This window comes from Ambystoma mexicanum, chromosome 13 (assembly GCF_040938575.1).
Source record: "Ambystoma mexicanum isolate Mex_15411 chromosome 13, UKY_AmexF1_1, whole genome shotgun sequence".
In the NCBI taxonomy this organism is placed as follows: domain Eukaryota; kingdom Metazoa; phylum Chordata; class Amphibia; order Caudata; family Ambystomatidae; genus Ambystoma; species Ambystoma mexicanum.
The window spans coordinates 106,715,167-106,738,804 of NC_090938.1; the positions used below are offsets into that span (position 1 = coordinate 106,715,167).

The 23,638-nt window shown below is 48.3% G+C and overlaps 1 protein-coding gene across 5 annotated transcripts in view; it reads right to left on the reverse strand.

Annotated features, from left to right (window-relative positions):
- Positions 1 to 23,638, reverse strand: part of TRIM33 (tripartite motif containing 33) — a 1,358,766-nt gene that overhangs the window by 1,083,701 nt on the left and 251,427 nt on the right. For all 5 annotated transcript variants that reach the window (XM_069633393.1, XM_069633392.1, XM_069633390.1 and 2 more), the window contains exons 4-5: positions 20,266 to 20,398; positions 18,746 to 18,862 (exon numbers count right to left, since the gene is read on the reverse strand). In XM_069633393.1, the coding sequence (XP_069489494.1) occupies positions 18,746 to 18,862; positions 20,266 to 20,398 (250 nt within the window). The remainder of the gene's footprint in view (positions 1 to 18,745; positions 18,863 to 20,265; positions 20,399 to 23,638) is intronic.

Genomic DNA, 23,638 nt, shown 5'->3' on the forward strand with positions numbered 1-23,638 from the left:
CAGGCACCAAGCTGAATGATTGTGGAGAGGGGTAAAACAGCTGTCGATCCCTCTGGTGAAGCAGATCGGGACTCACCGGTAGCCTGATAGGTGCACACACTGACAGGTGTTGAAGGTATGAGAACCAGAATTGGCCGGCCACCACGGGGCTATGAGCAGAAGAGAACAGTTCATGTTGTTTCTCAGCTTGCAGATCGTCCGATGAATCAGAGGTGGGAAAGCATAGGCCCTCATGTTGTGCCAAGGAATCTCGAGAGCATCCCCCAAAGAGGAGGCTTCCAGACCATTTCTGGAGGCAGAGAAGTTTTTTGTCTCCCGATCCTGCGAAGAGGTCCACTTCCGGAGTGCCCCAACCCACAAAAATATCCATGAGAGGATCTCCATCTTCAATTCCCACTCGTAGCTGACCATTGTCCGGCGACTGAGGGCATCTTCCGTGACGTTCAGCTGGTCCGGTATGTGTACTGCTACCAGCCAGACACCATGACGAACCGCCCACTCCCAAATCTGGATGGTCAGGTCCACAAAAGGAGGAGACTTGGTGCCCCCCTGCTTGTTGATGTGATACATTGACACCACATTGTCCGTGCGGATACGGATCACTATGTTGGCAATGACCGGCCTGAACGCCTTGAGCGCTAGGAAAATCGCCAGAAGCTCCAGATTTATGTGAAGGAGCTTGTCGTGGGGGCGACCAAAGGTCCGAGACCTGATGAAGATGCAACGTCGCACCCCACCCCAGAAGGGAGGAGTCCGTTGTGACCGCCACCATCGGGGCGGGGTCTTGAAACCCCGCACCCACCGACAGGTTACTGAGAGACGACCACCACAGCAGGTTTGCTCTCATGGAAGCCGGAACCATTATCTTGGAGTCCGGATCCGCAGCCTGACACCAAGAACTCCGAAGAGCCATTTGAGTCCACCTCATCTTGATTCGGGCAAGAGGAAGAGCCAATATGCACGAGGCCATGAGGCCCAGAATCCTCTGGAACCTACCAGGCTGACATGAGCAAACATCTGACATGTGGCCAACAGATCCGCCATTCTTTCCGGGTCAGGTAAACTCTGCAGTCGATCGTGTTCCAGCGAAAACCCAGGAAGATCAAGTCCTGAGAGACCGTCATGGAAGATTTCCGCCAGTTCACCGACAGCCCAAGGTGAAACAGGAGCTGGAGGAGAGACTGAAGATTGCACGCGGCTTTCAGCGGGCAAGGGCTGCGTAACAACCAATTGTCCAAATACGGATACACATGATACCCTGCAGACGAAGATGGGCTGCAATCATCGACATCTTCGTAAAGTCACGTGGTGCCGAGCTGAGGCCAAAACAAAGCACTCTGAACTGGAAATGCTCCTCTCCCACAGAGAAATGCAGGTATCTCCGGTGTAGATTCCAGATCAGAATATGCACATACGCATCCTGAAGGTCCACCACGCTGAGCCAATCGCCCATCTGCAAAGAGGACTTTATCTGACCAGTCATGATCATCTTGAATTTCTCTTGGAGTAGGAAAAGATTGAACTGGGAAAGGTCTAGAATGGTGCGCAGGCCAGCCTGGTTGGATTTGTGCACCGTAATAGTCAGGAGTAGAAGCCCTCCCCACGTTCTCCTAGGGGAACGGGTTCCACTGCTCTGAGATCCAGTAACTTCTGAATCTCGGCCCTGAGGGAGGGCGATCCCGACTGCTGGAAAGGAGGATTAATGGGTGGGGTAGGGGAAGGGGTAAGCAGAAGCGCACCTGAGCGACTGACAAGTCCCACCAGTCCTCGTGATAGTCTGCCACGCCTCCCAATGAGACGCAATGCTTCCTCCCACCGGGGTCTCGTGCGAGCGCAGAGACCCTCATTTGCCTGGTTTTTTCGGTGGCGGCACCACATGAACCTGAAGAGGAGGCTGAGAAGCAGGAGAAAAATCGACTCCGGGCCGGAATTTCCCGAAGGGGTATCGACTCTGCAGGATTTTCGATCTAGAAAACCCCTGAAACCAGAGGAGGACAGGGATTGTGACAACAGCCTCTGTGTCCTAAAAGGTGGTTTTACCAGGACAGACTTCGTTTTGGTCAGCTCCACATCCATGGAGGAATGAAAAAGATCTTTGCCGTCAAACGGCAGGTCGAAAACCTTGTCTTGTACCTCCTTAGAGAACTCGGTGGCATGCAGCCAAGGCTGCCGAGAGGTATCCACTCCAAGCATAAGGCCCCGGGCCGAAGTGTCAACGTGATGAGCCACGGCCTCCAGCAGATCTTGAGCCAGGACCCTTGCATCTGACTAACCCGCCTTGAAGTCCTCAAGCTTTTCAGCAGGGATGAACTCCTCAAACTCCGACAGACCTTTCCACATTTTCATATTCGCCCCCGCTAACACGAGTTCTGCATTAGCCTGATGCAATTGCAGGGCCGGGTTAGCAAAAATCTTCATCCCAAGGGAGTTGAGAAGCTTATCCTCTTTGCCCAGGACCTGGAGTAGCCGTCGTAGAAGAGGATGCCGCAGGCCTGGACTGCAAAGTGGCCACAGCCACTACCGTGGAGGAGGGGGGCGGACATGATGCTAAGGCCACCTCTTCTGAAGAATGCAGCCTGTAGAGTGTCAATTTTCTTATTGACGAATAGTCCAGAGTGTGGTCTCTTCCAGACTCTACGGACCTCGGCCAAAACGTCCTTCTGCAAGAACAAGCCGGTACGCTCCGAAGGAGACGAGGTGAACGCACCCGAAAGCACGCCCTCCTGCGGAGCGGGTGCCTTGGGCACTGGACCATCCAACAGACATGTCCAGCACCCGGTCGTGAAAGGCTCTGCTAGAGCGGGGCTGGTCTTCGCTGTCCTGATCGCCCTGCGTGTCATCCGACAGGTCAGGGTCCGGCTGAACCACATCGGGCACCACAACAACCTTGTCCATTAGGGACAACTGAGGCAAGGAGAAGGGGGAGGCCCCGCAGGCAAAGGCGGCGTCGGAACCACTGAAGACTCAGGTGGAACCGACGGCACAGGCGGTCATATCTCCCTAGACAAGCCTTTAAAGTACTCCTTCATGGGGTCGGAACGCATATGTTTTTGAAACTTGCCGAAAAAGGCGTCTGCCGCCGATGACAATTTTGGGGCGGCCGGAGGAGGCCTCTCATGAGGAGGGTAATTCCAAGGTTGCAGGGGAGAGGGTTGCCAAGAAGGCCCATCCCCAGGTGTCCACATAAATCAAGGGTGCCGACGGCGCAGGCACCGAGACATTGTGCGGAAGGGGCATCCGGGCGTTCCAGTCATAAACTGGACTAAACGGATGTGCACAAGGAAACAGATGTTCACCTACCGAACCAACCCCTACACCCAAGGCCGATGGCGTAGTTGTAAGGGATGCATCCAAAATGGCTGCCGTGGTCTTGGCGGGAACGGCCGCCATTTTGTCGGCACCTGAGGAGAACTGCGACACGTGAGGAAGTGAGGCAGGGGTCCCCACAGATGGGTCAGGGGTCTTCATTTTAGCCTCAACACAAGGAACCTCAGCCGATGTTTTTGTGACATGCTAATAGCCAAACTAGCATTCCCTGGAAGGACCTGGGCACTGCCGGTAAAGGAGGGATTATGGTTCAACACCTCACTCCTTGCCCCCCTCAACAGTTCTGGAGTCACCGCAAGATCGGGAACGATGAGGAACACCTTTCACCGAGAAGACCTTAACAGGCCCCTCAGAACTGTTGATCACCTTAGCCTCTAAGCGAGGGACCTCGGACTGAAGTCCGGTAGAAGCCTCTTCACGCCGGGCCTCGAACTTCCATTCGGTATCAAGCCCAGCCGAGGCCTCGGGTGCACCTTGGTACTTTTGAGGGAAGCTCCAATCAAGGAGGCCTCAGAGCGAGCTCCGGTACCCCACGACTCAGTAGAACTAGGTCTACAAACTGCCTCCACAGGTGGGGCCTCGGATTGTAATCCGGTGTCAACAGGCCCCTTACGGAGACCCTCAGAGAAAACTACAGTACACTTTTTAGGCTGATGCGGCACCTCAGGGCAAGCCCCAGTAACAGAGCCCTTGACGCTCCTCCCAGACCGGGAAGACCCCAGGAAGGAATCTCCCAGCCGGGGTACCCTAAAAAGTAAGTTACTTGCCTGGCATTTTTTCTTCTCGTTGATGAAGGATTGAAAATGCATAGGAGGAGTGCACTGAAACACCACCTCCCACCATTCTCAACCGACATTGAAGCGCCCAGACCGAAAGGGAATCACAAAAACACGAGTCCCACCGGTGGTCAGGACCCAAACACTCTAAACAGAGCATGGGGATCCGCCCTAGCGAAGCATCGCCGACAGGAACAATTCAGGAAGTCTAGCTGAAACGGCATAGACGGACTATCATGCGATCGCTAGCGAGAGCCAGAGAGGAGGAAAATTGAAAGAAAAACCTTCCGCAGATGCAAGTGCGTCCAGTCTCGAACGATCGGAGAAAAGGACTGATGGGTGATGCTGAGCCAAGATGGGTGGGGTTACGGCCACGTGCAGTACCCCGCGTAAAAGGAGGGAAGAATAACATTTTTGCAAAATTTTGACACTTTTACAAAGTGCTCCGGTCCCGTCCCCACAGGACGGAGGAATGTCCCGTAAGTATGGAGGAAAGGGGACAGTACGTAGGAGTATTAGGAACAAAGACACTGCAACACTCAAAAACATCAAAAAGACATAGGAAGGAGGCCTGAAAAAAATATGGGCCGAAGAGACCGACCAAGCTGGGGTCACAACACAAATGACAGGGCTACGGAACCAGATACAGCCCCCTTGCAGGAAGGTCAAGACAGGCAGGTAACACGTCTCACTCTAACAGTTTCTGGGAGAGATAGTAGACAAAATCACAGCAGCGAGTCAAACAAATGGACACCCTGAGAAAAGACTTGGCCGAGGAAATACAGGAAATAAGGAGAATCAATAAAATTGAGGAAAGGGTTGACACCAACAAGTACGCCACTCAGGAACCAACAGAAGATGCGAAGAAATCAGACACTCCTGGAAGCCCTTGCAGAGGCAGCCCACAACCTCGAACGAGAATGCAACATACGCGTCAAATGTCAGACGCAAGATCAGGACCTAACCCAGAACATCAGGGGAGACCGGTTACACCCGGAAGCAGGCATGGAGATCCAATTCGACCATATTCACAGGGTGGGCCCGTGTAAACAGGAATCGGGGCAAGACCAAGAGACGTTCTGGTGGCCTTCCACAGTTACACGGTCAAAGAATAAATCTCGGCCAAAGCCAGAAAAGCAAACCAGATCACCTTCAATGGCATGGAGATATTCTTGTGCCAAGATCTGGCGCAAATAACCCTCATCAAAAGAAGGCGAATGAGCTCAGTCCTAGCATTCCTGAGAGCTCAACAAATCCGATACAAAATGGACTCACCCCTTCGGACTGAGCTTAACTGGCAGGGGAAAGCAGCAAAAAGTCACAACTTGCGAGCAAGGGGCAAACCTACTGGTAATTCAAGAAGAGGCGCGCTCACCCCCCCCCACCCCCTCAGTCCACCAACCAACAACGCCCATAGGCCATGCAAATGGTCTATGGTATGGTAAAGTCCAAAAGAACAAAAAAGGGGGAAAACCAATTCCCCTTCGGGAATCCACCAATCCGGAAGGAGATGGAAAATGACGAAAGACCCACTTGGGGCATAAGCTAAATCCACAAGTCGAAGAAGCGATACTGCAAGCATATATCGCCTTGGGAGGGCGTATGTTATGTTCAGATAAGAGCAGCACTTTACCATTAAACTTATTCAGTATTTAATGGCCACACAGGGGAGGAGGGGACATTGGAATGGGATGGGATTAGGAGATCCTACGTGCGGCAAGCCTGGGGGTTCCTTAGGTTTCAACTCTCGAGACCACAATTCGAGGGGGGCTGAGGGCCATTTGAACCCCACTGAGGTGGGGGGAGGATCCAGGGGGAACTGACACCAGAAAGGAGAGGGCACGACAGGGAATAGAGAAGAACCGAATGGGCACCTTCGAAACCATATGAGACACCAGTGTAGCACCACAATCCCAAGGGAATAAGAATGGCTTGCTCAGATAAACTGTCTTATCACTAAATGTTAACGGGATAAATTCACCAAACAGAAGAAGGTGGAGAGAACAACCACACAGTCACACTGCAAGAAACCCACATACAAACCCGGGACAAGTAGGATAAAATTCTGCGGTTACTTGAGAATCATTCAGGCAACGCGAACCGACAAAAAAGGGGGAGTGCTGGTGGCTCTGAAGGACAGCCTAGACCTGTCCATAAAGAAAAAGGAATCAGACGACCAGAGAAGATACTTGGCAGTAGCTCTGGAAGTGGGGGGGGGGGCGCAGAGGCCTACACAGTTGCAACACTATGCTCCCAACACGGGCCAAAAAGCCTTCATCCAAAAAGCCCACACACGACCAGAGAAGTTTGTTAAAATCACACATCATTTAACATGGCCTGGGACCCTACCAAGGGCCGGAGTAAAATTCCCCAGGTAACACAGGGGCGGTCTTCCGTAGACTTCAAGCGAAAACTCCAGGAGCTGGCGTTAAATACATGGAGGCAACTGGAGGGGAATAGAGAGGGCTATACTTTCTACTCACATTCACACCGATCACACTCCAGGCTCGACTACACATGGATCACCAGGGCTTTTGTCAGGAAGGCAACCAACACTGGGAGCAATAGCACTTTCAGACCACGCCCCAACAATCCGCAATTTGATGACAAACCAAGTCCCCAGTCCCCCACTCCCCAGGCCTGTGGAGGTGGCGTTACCCAATCCTGCTCTTTAAAGATGTAACACTAGCCCGGGAAGTAGCAGAAGCAGCAGAGGCCTACGTTGAGAAAAATAAAGCTGATGCAGACATGATGGGATGCCTTCAAAGCAACAATAAGAGGGAGAATCATAGCAATAAAAGCAAGAAGGGATAGGGAACTGAGGCAACAAGAATCCCAACTGTAAGATAAACTAAAAGACAATGGCTAAAATGAATTTGGCACAGTCGCCAGCCGTCAAAAGGGACTACAGGGCAATACAAGGACAAGTAGACCTCAAACAAAGGCGGCGGAACACAACCTACTACGCCATGTTGAGCAGGGAAGAAAAGGACAAAACTATTCTAAAATTCAAAGTAGATGGAGGATTAACAAGCACCAGCAATAAAGATAGAGTTTGTGCAGTAGTATGACATGCATTAATTACCGTAAAAGCATTTCTGCTGGTTGCATCTGCTTAGGACATGCTGTGCATAGTCCGACATCCAGTGGTCACTGCAGAGTATTGCATCTTGTTTTTCGAAAGTCGAAAAGGGGACGAGGAAAGGGAAGCCCTAAAAGGGGAGATCACAAGGGATGAGGTCAGGGCTGCAATAAACACCTTGCCCATTAATAAGGCGACAGGGCCGGACGACTTTGTAGCTGAATTGTACAAAGCCCATAAAGAAACCCTAATACCACACCTTGCGAACTTCTAGAACCACGTTGGAGTGAACAACACCCTACCCAAATCAATGGAAGAGGCGAAGGTGATCCTAATATCCAAGAAAGGCAAAGACCCCACAGAATGCGGCTCCTACCGATCGGATTCTCCCCAAAATAGTTCAGACCAGTCGAGCTTCATTAGAGACAGACAGGAGACAACGTCGGGAGGATAGCCCACCTAATCGAGAAGTCCCACAAGAGAGGAGTCCCTGCTCCCCTCGTGGCAGTGGACACCGAAAAAGCCTTCGATCGGGTGGAGTGGTGATTCCTCTTTGCAACCATGAGCAAGATGGGATTCGGGCCCAAATTTATGGGCTGAATCAGGGCAAACTATCGACACCCGCTCCTCCGGCTCTCAATTAACAGGCAAATCTCAGATCCTGTAGTGGGTTAGGAGAGGCACGAAGCAGGAATGCCCTTTGTCCCCCATACTATACACTTCACACCTTGAACCATTCTTAGCAGCTGTAAGGGCCAACAAGGACATAGCAGGAACACCCTTTGGGGGGGGCATCCACAAAAATCGCTGTCTTCACCGATGACATGCTCATGACACTGGCCCAACCAGAGACGTCCCTGGGGGCAGTAGACATAGAACTTGCCCGGTTCGGGGCAGTGGCCGGACTAAAAGTAAAAAAAAAATAAATCGGAAATACTCAACCTCACACTCTCGAACAAGGCAGAGGAAAATCTCAAATACCTAGTATAGGTGGGCAGATAACTCCATAACTTACTTAGGGGTAAAACTGGCCAAATCGATGGGAGGTTTATACCAAGCAAATTATCCACACCAAGTTGAAAACTAAAATGATAGACTGGTGCCCTCTGACAATAACAGGGATGGGGCGCATTAATATCCTAAAAATGGTAGTGCTCCCACAACTACTGTACTATTTTGCGGCACTCCCGATCCACATCCCACCCCCCGCCACCTACCCCCCCACCGACATTTTTCAGATCCCTCCACAAAATCACAAGCTAATTTGTATGGAATAAAATACGAGAGGATAGCCGTAAAATGAGAACCCTGGCCTCCCGAGGGGGAATGGGGAACCAGACTTCAGGGTCTACTACACGGCCACCCAAACGAGGGTCATTAGAGAATGGCAAAAGGATGACCAGGGGAAAATATGGAGACCCATGGACAGGGTGGTCGCAGGGGAAGACTTGGAGGGAATCTTGTGAAAACCAAAGACTGGCGCAAATCTATTTATTCAGATTTGTAGAGCGCACGTCAGCCCGGGGGCATCGTGCTATCAGTGGTAGGAGACACATGGGACTACGTGGTACAAAGGGCAAATATTACCCCCTCCCCATACACAGCCCTATTTGACAACCCACAGTTCACCCCGGGACACAAACTCATTTGAGACCTGGCAACAAAGGGGATGCCAGAGGGCCAGAGACATGTTCCACGAAGGCCAGGTAAAGTCCTTTGAACAATGCAAAGCCGACTTTGGCCTGGGGGAAAGCAAAGGTATAGCTACGCTCAATTGAGACACTGGATGCTAGATCCTCCATGAAAGAAGCGGGCACCCAGCAGCTAACCCAATTCAAAGTACCTAAACACAGACCCAGGGGATAGGAGGGTGGTAGCCTCCATATACAAAAGAGGGAGAGATCACCCAGACTACAATCTATATGGAAAACTGGGAAACCGCCACAGGGTGCACAAAAAAGAGGAAACGGATTGGTCGAAACTGTGGGCGCAAGTCAGAGATACGGTTGAAACTAATTCCAGTGGCATCCAAGGCTGGTTAAGTTATATAGAATATACCCGGGGACCTCACGACTTTGCTGGAGGGAATGTTGGGGGTGGGTACGTGGAGCCACATAGGGTGGGATTGCCCAAAAGCAGACTACTAGAGGGGTATTCAGGAAGCTCTTGAACAGGTCCTAGGGGTCAAGAGGGGAGGAAACCGGGGGATAGCATTGATACGATTCAATGGGGTCCTGGACGACATTCCCTCAAAGCCACACCATAAACTTTACATTATTAGGATGGCAGCAGCGCTGGTTCTGGCAGGCAAGTCGAAGGCAAAAGAATCCCCCACCCCCTCTCCACAGGAACACGAATATGAGCAAATATCTGGTTGTTTGTCGCCATGGAATGGCTCGCTCACTCGATACAAGGGGAGCAAAATAAATTCAACACCGTCTGGTCATGCCTACTGAGATACTTATGAGACAGTGCACGTCGAGCATGGTCCCCTAGGTCTATGAGCCTCCTGGGAATAATAAACCCCCCGGGGGAAGATGAAATATAACAGAACTGCAATGAGGGACCACCACGAAAAGAGACCTGGACGAAACCATCAATACTAAAGTAGGACAATGTCAAGGAGCAGTGACACTGCAAGGACAGTACCTGGATCAGGGGGAAGGAGGGTGGGAGGGGAGTTGGAGGGGGGGGTTAGTCGAAGGAGGGGGGAATCCTTCATGTTGGAAACTTTTTGTTTAAAAATGTAAATAAAAATGTACTGGGGGAAAAAAAGCTGTGGCCTCTACAGTTTTAGATTGGTATTATGTCAATTTACACTTGCTTTCAATGTGCCTGGAAACCACTGGACCCTTTCATGCTGGGCCAATACAGGTTTTAGGGCACACCAACAATGCTCTAAGACCATCTTTCAGAAGCAGAGTCTACAGATGAGATTGGCAAATGTTTCACTGTTGTGGAATTATAACCAACACTGTAGGTGTTGGAGCATGTCTTTAGAACTAAGATTAACCAGATTGGGAAATTGAGACCACAAATTAATTAACAGAGCGATTTAAAAAAGGGCTGTCGTAATGCTGGGTTAATATCTGACAATTTAACCCATTTTCAAATGATAAGTCTGTCTCCATTACCCTTGGACACAGGTTTAACAGTCACCAGAGAACTACACGATTAGTGGTGAGGAAATCCTTGTTAGAGAGGGAGTGAATAACCCTGAACTCTGGATTAAGTGACAGCCTGCAAAGAGTGGGTAGGACCTAAATGAGTAGTATCAGAAGAGGCACCGATTCTGTATTAGTTAAAGATGGAACTATGTTCACTGCAAAAAATGTTTGATGTTGAAAGGGGTTCATTCGAAGACAACCATTTGTCCAAAGGACCACGCAACAGAGCTTCTTGCGCCATACCATCACCTTGCACTTTGGTTATCAATGCTCTATTCAGCATATCAGGATTACTGATATGGCAGCTGGTTTGTGCTGCTGTGTACTGACAGTAATAGGGCCTAATGGCACCCCTGGCCGCTCCTAGGGATGAACTGTACCATGGCGCCGACGTCACCTTAGCTAACAAGTGAGTAATTGTGTCTGCTACCGGTGCATAAGTATTTCCTATTCGTCTGTTGAGCACCATTACTTTTCGGCAAACCAATTGAGGCAGATGCTGTATCCATAATAGCAATAGCTTTATCTGTTACTGTAGTAGCTGCTGGTAGGGTAATATTTTGTAAGGCCTTATTTTGGCAAGCCAAGATGACGTCAACCACTTTAGTCAAAATCAACTTTAGATTGCGTTCTTCGGCAATACCCGAGCACAAATTAAATGGCACGTCAAGTTTTACCATGGAATTAACACCAAAAGTCAAAGAATCCATGTCGCCCACAGCTTTTGTGGGGGATATTGCCTTGGTTATCAGAATACTCTCATCACTGGTAGTGTTTGAGAAATGCAATGACTAAATAAGCCTTTGAAGATCAGGGCTGGCTGATGGATTAGAAGCAATGATTATCAAACCTTACAAGTGCCGTAAGTGCGGTTATGCCATTTAAAGACTCTGTCCGGAGGCCCAAACGTGTTCAAAAGAGTGATTATCTATAGAGAGGGCGCAAAGGCTCGAGTTTATCCACTTCAGTATCACGGATGGTAGATCTTAGGATTTGCCGGCAAGTCAATAGAGCCAGTTACAAATGTCGACATTTTTAGGCGAAACAAGAAAACAGGAAATGTTTGGCTGTGTCACATCTGGGAGCGCTAGTTTATCCTTTTTGGACTTCAGGAGTTCTAACGAACAGCCGGTGGAGTTCAGGCTACGCACACGCTTGTCACCATTTTTCATTGAACTGTGTAGAGTATATTTGCATTGTTTACTAGGTTTCATAGTAGTGCCCATTCAAAACAAAAACGAATATATCAGGTGCTACTCACTGCAGCAGTGTTGATGCTGTGGATGGATTCAAGCCACCAGGCCAGGAAGCAGGAAGCCAGTAAAGTCCCTGTGCACGCCCTAAAAAGCAAGCTCTACACGGAGGAGAGGGAGAGTTGCCCAAAGGTAAACACAGTAAGACTCTTTGCGTGGGGAGGCAATAAATAAAGAAGTTCTCTAAAGGTGCACCGACCAATATCCAGCATGTAGCAGCAGACACGGCAGTAGTGCACACAACTGCTCACTCCAGCAGACAGCAACACAGTTCAACACTTTGCATACAATGTGTATGTTGACTTAGAGCAACATACCAATATCGCAATAAGCATCGCCTAGAAATTCAAAATGGTTTCTGCTCCTCTACTTCACTCAAGTGCCAATCAGAGAATTAACAAAGTTACTCACCATAGTGACCATCTTACTCCTAGTCCACAGTCCCCTTTCCTCCATACTTGTGGGACATTCAGTCCTTCGGGACGGGACCGGAGCACTTTTGTAAAAAACAAAATGTTTTGATTTGTCCTTTTATTTTTACGCGGGGTACCGCACATGGCCGTAACCAGCCCCTCCTGAGCTCCGGCTCGAGCATCGCCATTCAGTCCTTTTCTATCGCCAGGTCTGAGACCATTTCAGCAATAATAGAGGATACTTTTTAAGAGGGGACGGCGGGCGTATGGAGGAAAGGGGAATATGGACTAGGAGTAAGGTAGTCACTACGGTGAGTAACTGTTATACTACTACGTCCCGTCCCCTTTACTCCATACTTGTGGGAGATTCCCAAGCACGCACCAGTTAGTTGGGGTGGATGGAAAAAACCTTTACTGGAATAAGTTCTTAATAACAGCCTGGCCGAATTGGCCGTCGGCCCTGGAGCTCAGGTCTAAGCAGTAATGCTTACAAAAAGTTGATGGGTAAGTCCAGTTTCCCAAGAGAGATACTTAGGGAATGCAACAGCAGCCGTTTTGCCACATACAAGATGAGCATGGATGCCCTTCCGAGGTTGAAGTCCTTGAGAGCTACAAGCTTCTGAAATACATGAGGCAATCCATCTGGAGATAGTTGCCTTTGAAGCCGATTTCCCTTTCAGGTCTCCGAATGTGACAGTTGTGAGGAGGTCCTGAGTTCACTCATTCTATCGAGGTAAAAAAACTTCAAGGCTCGCCTGACGTCCAAGTTGTGTAAAACTCTCGGCATCCGATGCCAGATTAGGAAAAAAAAAAAAGAAAAAGACACGCAAGGAGATCGATTGGTTCAAATGAAAATAGGTAACCACCTTAGGCAGGAAGGAAGGATGAGTGCGAAGCACAACCTTATGGAAATTGGGCAACGGATGTTCCACAGAACGAGCTTGGAGCTTGCTTACTCTCCGATGTCACTACGATCAGAAAAACGATCTTGCAAGAAAGTCATTTAAGATCGGTAGTGGCCATGGGTTCAAATGGTTTGTGACAATGTGTTGAGGACCACATTCAAATCCCATTTGGGATGAGGGGTGCGCACCAGCGGGAAAAGATTAAGACCACCCGCAAAACGTCTTTTAATGACCGGATTAGTCAATGAAAAGGAACAGCTGTCAGGACAAGACATGAAAGCCTGAAGTTGCGAGGGGAGACAAATGATAAAACTGTCAACCGTAGCATGCCTAGGGTCAAGCTGTTCAGCTAAGCACCAGTGTCAAAAACACAGCCATTTGCTCCTATATGGAGCCCTCGTAGATGGTTTCCTGGTCGCTTGTATAATGCGCATATTGTCCTCGGCCAAATTTAATTGTGCTAAAGATATGAATTCAGACACAAGGCCGCCAAGCTGAACTATTGTGGGGAGGGGTGACACATCTGGTGATCGCACTGGTGAAGGTCGGGAATCAACGGCAACCTAATCGGAGGAAGAGTCGACAGATGCTAAAGTTCCGAGAACCAGAATCTGGCTGGACACCAAGGAGCTATGAAGGAGAGTGCAATTCGATGCGCTCCTGAGTTGCAGAGTGACCGATGAATTAGAGGCAGTGGATGAAAAGCATAAGCCTTCATGTTGTGCCACGGAATCTCAAGAGCTTCTCCCATAGAGGACGCACCGAGGCCGTCTGCGGATGCGTTCAGAAGTAGGTTCCTGTTGGAGAAAGTCACAAAAGAGGTCCACTTCTGGAGTGCCCCATTGGCGGAAAATGGGTTACAGAACATTGCTGTTCAATTCATAACTGGACGACTGACTGCTGAGCGACTGCCGTTACATTGTGACCCTGGGATGTGTACAGCCAGGAGCCAAATATTGTGCTAGATGGCCCAGTCCCAAATTTGTATGGCTAGGTTCACAAGGAAAGGTGACTTGGTGCCACCCTGCTTACTGATGTAAAACATCACCACAGTTGTCTTTGCAGACACAGACTACCTTGTCCGTGATAAGACTGTTGAAAAGCTTTGAGCGCCAGAAAAACAGCCAGGAGTTCCAGATAACTGATATGAAACTGTCTGTCCTGAAGTGTCCAAAGGTCGAATACTTTGAGGTAACAGCGTCGCACCCCACCCCAGAAGGGAGGAGTCTGTGGTAAACGTCACTTGTGGGCAGGGATCCTGGAAGGAGGCCCCCCACTGAAGGGTTGTCGGTCGAAGACCACCATTGTAGATCTGCTTAATGCAGGATGAACTGGGATTATCTTGGAATCGAGTCCAAAGCCTGAGACCAAGAGCTCCTGCCGAGTACGCCTCATCTTCAGATGTGCCAGATGAAGGGCTAGCACGCAGGAAGCCATGAGGCCCAGAAGTCTCTGGATCCACCAAGCCATCATGTGCGAAGACTGGAGCAAGAGAAACCCAGGAAAATCGGGTCGAGAGACCGTCATGGAAGAGTCTGCCAGTTCACAGAGAGCCCAAGATGGAACAGGAGCTGGAGGAGGGACTGGAAATTGATCAATGCAGTCTGTGGGCAAGGACTGTATAGGAAACAATCGTCCAAATATGGGTATACATGAACGCTCTGCAGCCTGAGGAAGGCCGCGATGACCGACATCTTGGTAAAGACACGCAGCGCCAAGCTGAGACCAAAAGGGAGCACACAGAACTGGAAATGTGCCCCTCCAAGGGAGAACCACAGATATTTCCAATGTGGCCTCCATGTCAGGATGTGCATGCATGCGTCCTGAAGGTCCACTACACTGAGCCAGTCGCCCTTCCAAAGAGAGGACTTTATTTGGCAAGGTCTGATCATCTTGAATTTCTCTTGGTGAAGAGAACGGTTGAACTGGGAAAGAGGATAGTGTGCAACCAGAAAAACACTGGGCACTGGCACTTTATGGGCGCTGAACAGACAAGAGTAGAAGCCCTCCCCTTCTGAACCTCTGTTCTGAGGGAGGGTGTCCCAATCTGTTGGAAGGGAGAGTTGAAGGGTGGGGCAGGGGGGGTTGGCAAGCGGAAGCCCACCCAATGGACAAAACCCACTGGTCTTCGGTGATGGTCCGCCACGCCTCCAGATGAGACGAGATTAGTCCTCCCATCGGAGTCTCGTGCGACCGACAAAAAATATAATTCTGCAGACTTGTTAGCAGGGAGACTACCTGCCCCTGGCCGGTGAGCGAGAGAAGAAAAAAAAAAAAAAAACACACGACCATGTTGTAGTTTGACAGGTGCCGCCAACCGGAGGTTAAGTTCTGCGCGCCCAGTAGACCTAGAACCCCCTGAAGCCAGAGAAGGATCAAGACTGAGACCCTGACCTCTGTTTATAAGGGGCCTTAGCTGGGAGCTTTGCCAGGACCGACAGATTTGGCGGTTTGCGTGCTCCCCTTGGTCTTTGCAAGTTCGTCACCATAGAAGAATGGATCAATTCCTTGCCATCGAAGGGAAGGTCCAGAACTATCTTGCACCTCCTTCAAAAACTTTGTTGCATGGAACCACGCCTGGCGGGAGGCGTCAATTCCTACCATCAGGCATCGAGCTGAGGTATCCACATGGTGTGCCACAGCTTCCAGGAGATATTGTACCAATACCCTGGAATCTGACCAACCGGCTTTGAAGTGGTCTAACCCATCCGCAGGAATACACTCCTGGAAATCCGCCAACTCCTTCCACAGCTTCATATTAGCTGCAGCCAGGATCAGCTTGGTATTTGCTTGGCAAAGTTGCAGTGCTGAGTTGGCAAAGACTTTCTTACCCAAGTAGAAGTGGTCTTCCTTGGAGAGGATCTGAGCCACAGCTGTAGAGGTTGTAGAAGCCGGCTTGGTTTGAAGCGTGGCCGCAGCTACCACCGTTGAAGGGAGCGGACAAGACGCCAAGGCTATCCCCTCGGAGGTGTGAAGCCTGGAACGGGCATCGATTCTCTTGATATGCAGCCCTGTGTGGGGCTTATCCCAGACCTTACGGGCTTCAGCCAAAACATCCTTCTGGAGGAACAGGTTTATACAGTCTTGTAGTGACGAGGTGAACGCTCACGAAAGCCCCCCTTCCTGCGGAGCAGGGACCTCAGGTACTGGAATGTCGAGTAGGGCCATCATATCCAGAACCTAGTCATGGAATGCTCTGACAGAGCGGGGCTGCTCATCGCCATCCTGATCTGGTTAAGGGTCATACATCGAATCGGGAGCAGGCGGCTGGACCACCACAGGTTTTAAAGTGCTATCCCGTTTTCCTGGTGTCTTCTCTATAGGAGACAGCAGAGGTGTAGGGGAGGAAGTGCTGGAGGCAGACCAATAGGAAGAGGTGGTACTGCCGCTGGAGCCACCGGGGTGGAAGTCGGGGCCGGAGGTTCAGGGTAGATTTCCTTGAAAAGACGCTTAAAATACTCCTTCATAGGGTCAGTGCATGAGCCTCTGAAAGTTCCCAAAAATTGCATTCTCTGATGAAGGCTTAGGTGCTGGGGTAGGCAGCAACCTCTCATATGGGGCATATCCCCACAAACGCAATGAGGATGGTTGCCAGGAAGGCCCACCACCAAGCGGGTCTGCATAGATGAGTGGAGCAGAAGTAGGCGGAAGCGAGACAGTATGAGGCAGAGGCATCAGAGCACGCCAGTCATAAGGGCGGAACTGATTTTTACCTTCCACCTGAGGTGAAAACGGCTACTCAGCCCCAAAATTAAGATTCCCAGCACCTGCCGTCGAGAACGTAGGTGTAAGGGAATAATCCAAAATGCCCGCCGTGGACCATGAGGGTTGGGCCACCATTTTGTTGAAGCCTGAAGAGAACTGCGTCACATGTGCAGATGAGGCAACCGCCTCCTCAGACTGGTCAGGGGACTTTAACACCTTGGCCTTGACACAAGGATCCTCGGCAGAGCCGGTACTGGTGAAGTCTCGGATATTTACTGGACATCTGGAGGCTAATTTTGGGGCCACCTCCGAGAGGTGGAACCTTGGCAGAGCCGGTAACAGATGATTAATGGTCTATGACCACCCACTTTGCCCCCCCTCCCCTCGACAGAACCGGTATCACTGCGACCTTGAGCGCAGGAATGCTGAGGAATCGCCCTTATAGACAAGACCTTCGGAGCAGGTCTCTCGGTTTGGTCGATACAGACCTTGGTCTCAAAATGAGGAACCTCTTGTTTCGTTCCGGTATGTGTAGCTCCCTCGTGTGGGGCCTCAAGCCGTGGATTGGTACAGAAAGCTCCAAAAAAAGGAGGCCTCAGGGCATGCCCTGGTGTCTTTGTGGAAAGCGCCAGAAACAGACCTCGGAGCGAACCCTGGTGTCCAAAGCTACAGATGAACTGGGCTGAAGTTTAGCACCCAAGAGGTGAACCTCAGAACGTGGTCCGGTCTTCGCAGGTGAGGTCCGATGTGGAAACCTTCCGAGAAAACTCGGATAAGGACATTAGGCCTGTGATGCACCGCAGGGGAAAAGCTGTAGGTAGAGCTGCTCAGCCCGTCCCGGACCGAGAAGACCCCGGGACAGAGTCTCCCTGCCGGGGCGCCCTAAAAAGTAAGGAACTTACCGGGCGTCTTTTCGTCAATGAAAAGCTCAACGTGAGGTGGAGGAACATGCTGAAAGATGTCCTCCCACTGAAGAAGACGGCGCTGGAGTGCCAGGACGGAAAGGGAATCGCAGTAGAAGCATGAATCCCAGCGGTGGTCCTGCCTGAGACACTTCAAGCAGAGAGAATGGGGATCTGCCCTAGCGAAGCGACGTTCGCATGCAGAACAGGACAAATCCCTAGAAGCTCCAGCATAGACAGAGGACTAAGCGACAGCAGAATCTGAGCAGGAGAGAAGGACAACGGGAACAATAAAAAAAACTTCCCAGTGATGCAAGTGCGTCCAGCCCCAACCACGCGGAGAAAAGGACTGAAGGGCGATGAGCGGGGCAGAGCTCAGGAGGGCGGGGTTACGGCCGAGTGCGGTACCCCGATTAAAAAGAGAAGGACTAAAATGTTCATTTTTGATGCTTTTTGACAAAAGTGCTCCAGTCCCGTCACGAAGGACGGAATGTCCCACAAGTATGGAGGAAAGGGGACGGGACGTCGTAATGGAAGAAAAATATCCTGCAGAGTTTTAAAATCCTTTAAGATTTGGGGGAAACGCCAGCACAAATTTGAATTCCCTGACAATTCCTTCCTCCCAATTACCTGGGGCCTTCTTCATGCAAACTCAAAAATAGGGAACCAGAGCACTGTTTAAATGTACAGAAGAGGTTAATAAAAGTAAAATATTGAAAATATTTCTCAGTAAGCATACAATAAAACCAATCCGGCACAAGCATCAAAAGACGACAACTGTACTCTAGTGGCCCATAATCAAGTGTGACCACCAAAGCTACTCCGAGAACGGTGGAGCCAGAATGCCCAAGTCTCCATTGTCAAATCTTCACTCCAACTGCAGCAGCAAGGCATAATGTAGGACAGCCTTTAGACCAACATTTGCAAAGGCGTTGTGTATGCAACTATGACACATTTTACTACAACTTCAAGGAGACTATTACAGCCCCATCTGTTACTGGGACCCAGGGTTGAAATTCGGCATGCTATTTTTTTTAATCCTCATCGAGTCTTGAAGTGGCCCACGTATGCAATCATCTAAAACCCGACATATTGGCATTTTACAAAACAGTTTCTAATCTGAATGGATAACATGCAACGGCCACTTCTGCTGCGTTTTCATGGATGTCAAACTTTTAGCAAAGCTTCTGGATAAGAAGTAATTCTCATACGTACCTATTTTGTACCTGAGTAGCAGCGAAGTGTACATAATTCTTCTTTTCAAGAAGTTTGGCTAACAAACTTTCAATAGCACCTTTTTGATTCTGAAATGCTTCTTCCAAAAACTGATACCTTTGAAGCAAAGGATTAAATAGAGTGAATCATTGCAAGAATGCTAAATAGACCAGTAGGTCACATTTCCAAAATAAAACAGATGGCATATTATTGCATAGCACTGAAAGTTGAAAATTAGCAACATGAAGACTGAAACAGTCAACACCTATGCAGCATGTACAATGGCCTTGTTGCATACAATAAATAAAATGGTGGTACTGCTAGTATATTTGATGTTAGCGCACTTAATATTTTTGTTTATTTATACTGGTGTTAACCAGGCACTTCTAGGCTACAAGCAGGAGCTAAACCGCTCTGATTCCCCTAAATTACGAACCCTGTCTATAGCTTCAAATACCAGTCCAGTCCTCACCTTGAGGGTCGGGGGAGATGGTGTAGATGGTGTAGAGATGCCTGTGGGTGTACCCCAGTTCACTTTTTTTATGTAAAAAGTTAAGCACTCGCTCCTTCAACATATCTGTACAGTCTCAAGGAAATCCTTACTCAGCAAGTGCAGGCAGTTGGTCGATGAGGCAAGGTATACAAGGAGCCTATATCCCACAAAGCATTACAAAAACAAACTTGCATTCCTCACATCAATCGAGCTACCATGGATGCCGATCCTACTGTTTTTTTTGACAACTTTATTTAAAGTTTTATCAAACGAAATACATATCATTCCAAAACAATTATGATAACAAGAAAACGACAAATAAAACGAAAAAAGCATTATACAAGTTGATACAAATAGTACAGAATAAATAAGAAAAACCTATCAATTATCTCTAATCGCAACAAACCTAATTTGAAAAATGATAACTAGCCAAAAATCAGAAGAAAACAAGAGAAAAATAAATAAAAAATAAAAAAAATAAAACACAAACAACCACACAACACAAGACAAACACAATAAAAAGAACACAATAGTAAATTAACTACTCTGAAACAACAACCATCGCCCATCAGCACTTAATTCACACAGAGTTCATTAAAAGCTCCCCACTGTTCCTTATAAAATTCTTCTTTATGTAAAGCATAATACTTACGATCCTACTGTTCTAATGGCTCTCCACCTAATCTATTCCTCCATCTCGTTCAGAGACAAGTAGAGGAAGACAATTAAGACTGACTTTTTTGCAAGCATACCAAAACCTTCACACATCATTTTAAACTTATGAAGTTTGAGCAGGTGTCAGCAACCTTTGGCTCACCAGATGTTTTGGCCTACAGCGCCAATCAACCGTAGTCTACATAGTGAATGGAAAAGGCTCATGGGAGTCGCAGTCTAATATATTTGGGGAGCCACAGGTTGCAGACCACTTTGAGGTTACAAAGTGATGCAGCTTTTTCCAAATTCTAGCCGCATTACTTTAACATAAAATAAAAAAGGAAAAACATTTCACTTTGGGAACTATGCCTACCTGTGTTCCTTGTGCTCTTGTAACTGACAGTCCCGACATGTGAGCCTATCACAAGTTTCACAGAAAAGTTTTAGATGTTCTTGTTTGTGAACTGGACAAAAGACTGGACGTGCACCAGATGTACCGACTGACTCTAAAAAAAAAAAAGGGAAAAAATTATTTTCAGTGACTAATAGTACATTTGTGTGAACTCTTTTTACTTAACATTGTACATATATGGGGTCAGATTAACGGAAAATTGTCTACATAACTTTAAAACTTTGTATTAAGCGGTCCCCATTCAGCACCTTGTGAACAGTACCTGGAAGTGCTTCCAAAGGTACATGCAGTCAGGTCAAATGTGTGCTCTTCTGAAAATACTAGCCCTGGACTTCCTCGATATTCTAAGTGCTTATCTCTTATCTTAGAAACCATCAATCTAGCACCCAACTAGTATTACATTTTCGGAAAGTAAGGGCAGATGTTCAGTCTCACAAGGTTTAGACACACATTACATACATTACTACAACAGTTAAGGAATCATATGGTAAATCTTTACTATCTCATTTAAGGAATGATCTAGTCAACCCTTAAAGTATTGCTTGGAGAATAACCACCTACCACAATAAAGTGTAATTAAAATTGACAATTGAACAAAGAATTTTAGAAAGGACAGCACATTTATGAGTACAGGTATACTGCATCCCTCAACAGGATATATACATTTGACCAGGCATTAAGAACTGGTCAACACTAGGCTATGTGATGTGCCCATGCTTGAAGGGAACACATTGAAGAATCACCTACAAGTATTTAGCAGAAATCTTCAGTATTATGGTTGCCTTACCTGTGTTGACTCCCTGCACAGTTGAACGAAGAAAGTAAGAAATTAGCAGTCTACACAGCACAGTTTTCGTGTTTGCAAAGAGCAGTTCTTATCCTCTTGCCCAGTAAGATTCAGAAAATGCAATATGGACGAGTATGCTTTCTACCTAGTACCAGGTTTTAGCGCCCCCCCCCCCCACTACTGTACTTTATGGCAGGTATTTTCACAGTTTTCTTGCAGTTGTGGTGCCCTGTACATGGGGAAGGACCCCGTACAGGGCTAAGGACAGTCCACAATTTGTTTTGGTACACTATATATCATCACTTCATGTAGCCTCCTGCTCCACTTCTCACTCTTCCAGTGTGGATTCCAAACAAACCTCTGGTGCGGGGGTTGTTGGAGGGGAGGGGGCGTTGAGGGAAGGGGGGGGGCTGTTTTGGTAGAGATGAATTTGAGGCTTGTCATTCTTTGTCATTATGGATAAAAGTTCCAGGAAGCTACACAGTTCAGGGCATCTGAGGAACATACAGTGAGGCCTGACCCCTATCATACTAAGAAAGGGTAACAACTGGGGTCTAAGGTTTCATTTGCTGGAGTGGGGTTTCAATTACTTGAAACTTAATACACACAGGAACCGATGGCTTGCTCCAATGCTAATCAGGGGGTACCATGTAGCCCCCCCCGCCCCCCATTTCCCAGATGATTGCTACATACTCTGTACAATGCATCACTGATACAGAGGGAAATGTATATGCAGTCCATATGTGACCACAGCCCTTCAGGAAAGTAAAATCCAGAGTGGCAGGCCCCCCAATTCAATTATCACCAAGAACACAGTCAGTACCAAAAAGATATGTAAAAAGTATGTGTTATAATGCCCACAAAATTCAATCTGAAAGCATGCCACAAGTATACATTAATTCAAACAGACTTGGTGATGACAAAAAATAAGCAAACCCATACCAGGACAAGCCTACACCGGTCTCAAGACTGTTCACCATCAAAAAAGACCTTAAACAGAGCATAGTTTATTTCGTTCATGTCTTAGGGAAGAATTTCATTTCGGGTTCTTTGACCTTGCTTTTTGGTTCCCATAAACCATTTGCTGAATTATGGTTTTTAGACTATTTCCGTGACTAGAATGACTTCTACTGTAGCCCCCGTTCCCTGCATCCCTTGGATTAATGCACTTCCCTTACCAGTCTATATGGCTGCCAGAGGAGTGGTGTTTAAGCACCCCATTCTGATCCACCCTGAAAGTGCGGGTGGCAGCTGCAACTAGATATAGCCATTTGTACTGCATTAGTAATGCAAAGCACCTATATGGTAGCTACAGGTGTATTAATGCATATTGTCCTTTAAAGTCCTGCCCCTGCCGGTTTGTTTTGTGAATGTTTTCAGTGTGGACCAAGAGGAACAGAAACAATTGCAGTTTTTATGGCAAACGCTCCTGAGCACACAAAGGCACCCGACCTAGGCCAATGCAGACTGTTGTAATGTCCAACCAGCAGACATCCCAATCAACATCCTGTGTGGAAATGTTTTTGGTGACCTTTCTGGCAAGTCCTGTTTGGCTGGCCATCAAAACCTTTGAGTGCTGTCTGGGGTGTGATTGGTGAGCTGTCTTAGGCTAGATTGAGTCGATGTGAATATCTGGTAAACCATGTGCATTCCTCAGATTGGTTCCTGAACTCACATGAAGGCAGCTGTTGAAATGGGCTTATTAGGGTTCTGATGTGGCTAAACTCTCTGTGCAACGGTCCTTTGTACTTGCATCGCTACTCTACCGGGCTTATGGAATATTTTGCTGGCCCTCTTGACTTGTTGCAGTAGTCCTTGCTAGTTGGGCTGGATGGCCTGCTAGACTCTTCCTCGCGTGTAGTTTCTGTACCCATGCCAACATTTGTTTAGGCCCTGGAACTTCTTGAACAAATTAAAAGTTACTCACTGTAGTGACTAATGTACTCCTAGTCCGTAGTCTCCTTTCCTCCATACTGCATGGGCATCCCTCGCTAGAGATGGCAACCGAACCCTTTTCACCAAATAAAAGCCTTTCTCCTTTAAATGTAGCTGTGTGCGTGCGGAGGCGTGGCCCCAGACCAGGTGCTCCCATGACTCTGCCCTCCAGTGTCACACCACATGCCACTTTTATGCGTCAGCGAGATCAAACTGCCTAACTACATTTCTATTCTGAGGGGGGCGGATGAAGGGACGAATGGACTAGGAGTATGTTAGTCACTACGGTGAGTAACATGTAATTACTCCTACGTCCTGTCCCCTTTCCTCCATACTGCATAGGCAATACCACTAATATAGCCCTTAGAGATGTGAGAAGTTGATGACCTTAAGAGAATAGGTTCTTCAGAACTGCTTGCCCAAAGGCCGCGTCTGAACTTGCACTACTACCTACGCAATAATGCTTGCAGAATGCTGAGGTGGTAGCACATGTAGCTGCCCTGCTGAGGGTCTGCGACGGCCCATGCCTCTAGAATGTGGCCTTGGCCCTGACCGCATGAGCGTAAAAATGTGCTGGTAAATCCTTGTGTTGCCCCTTGTAAGCCTCCTGAA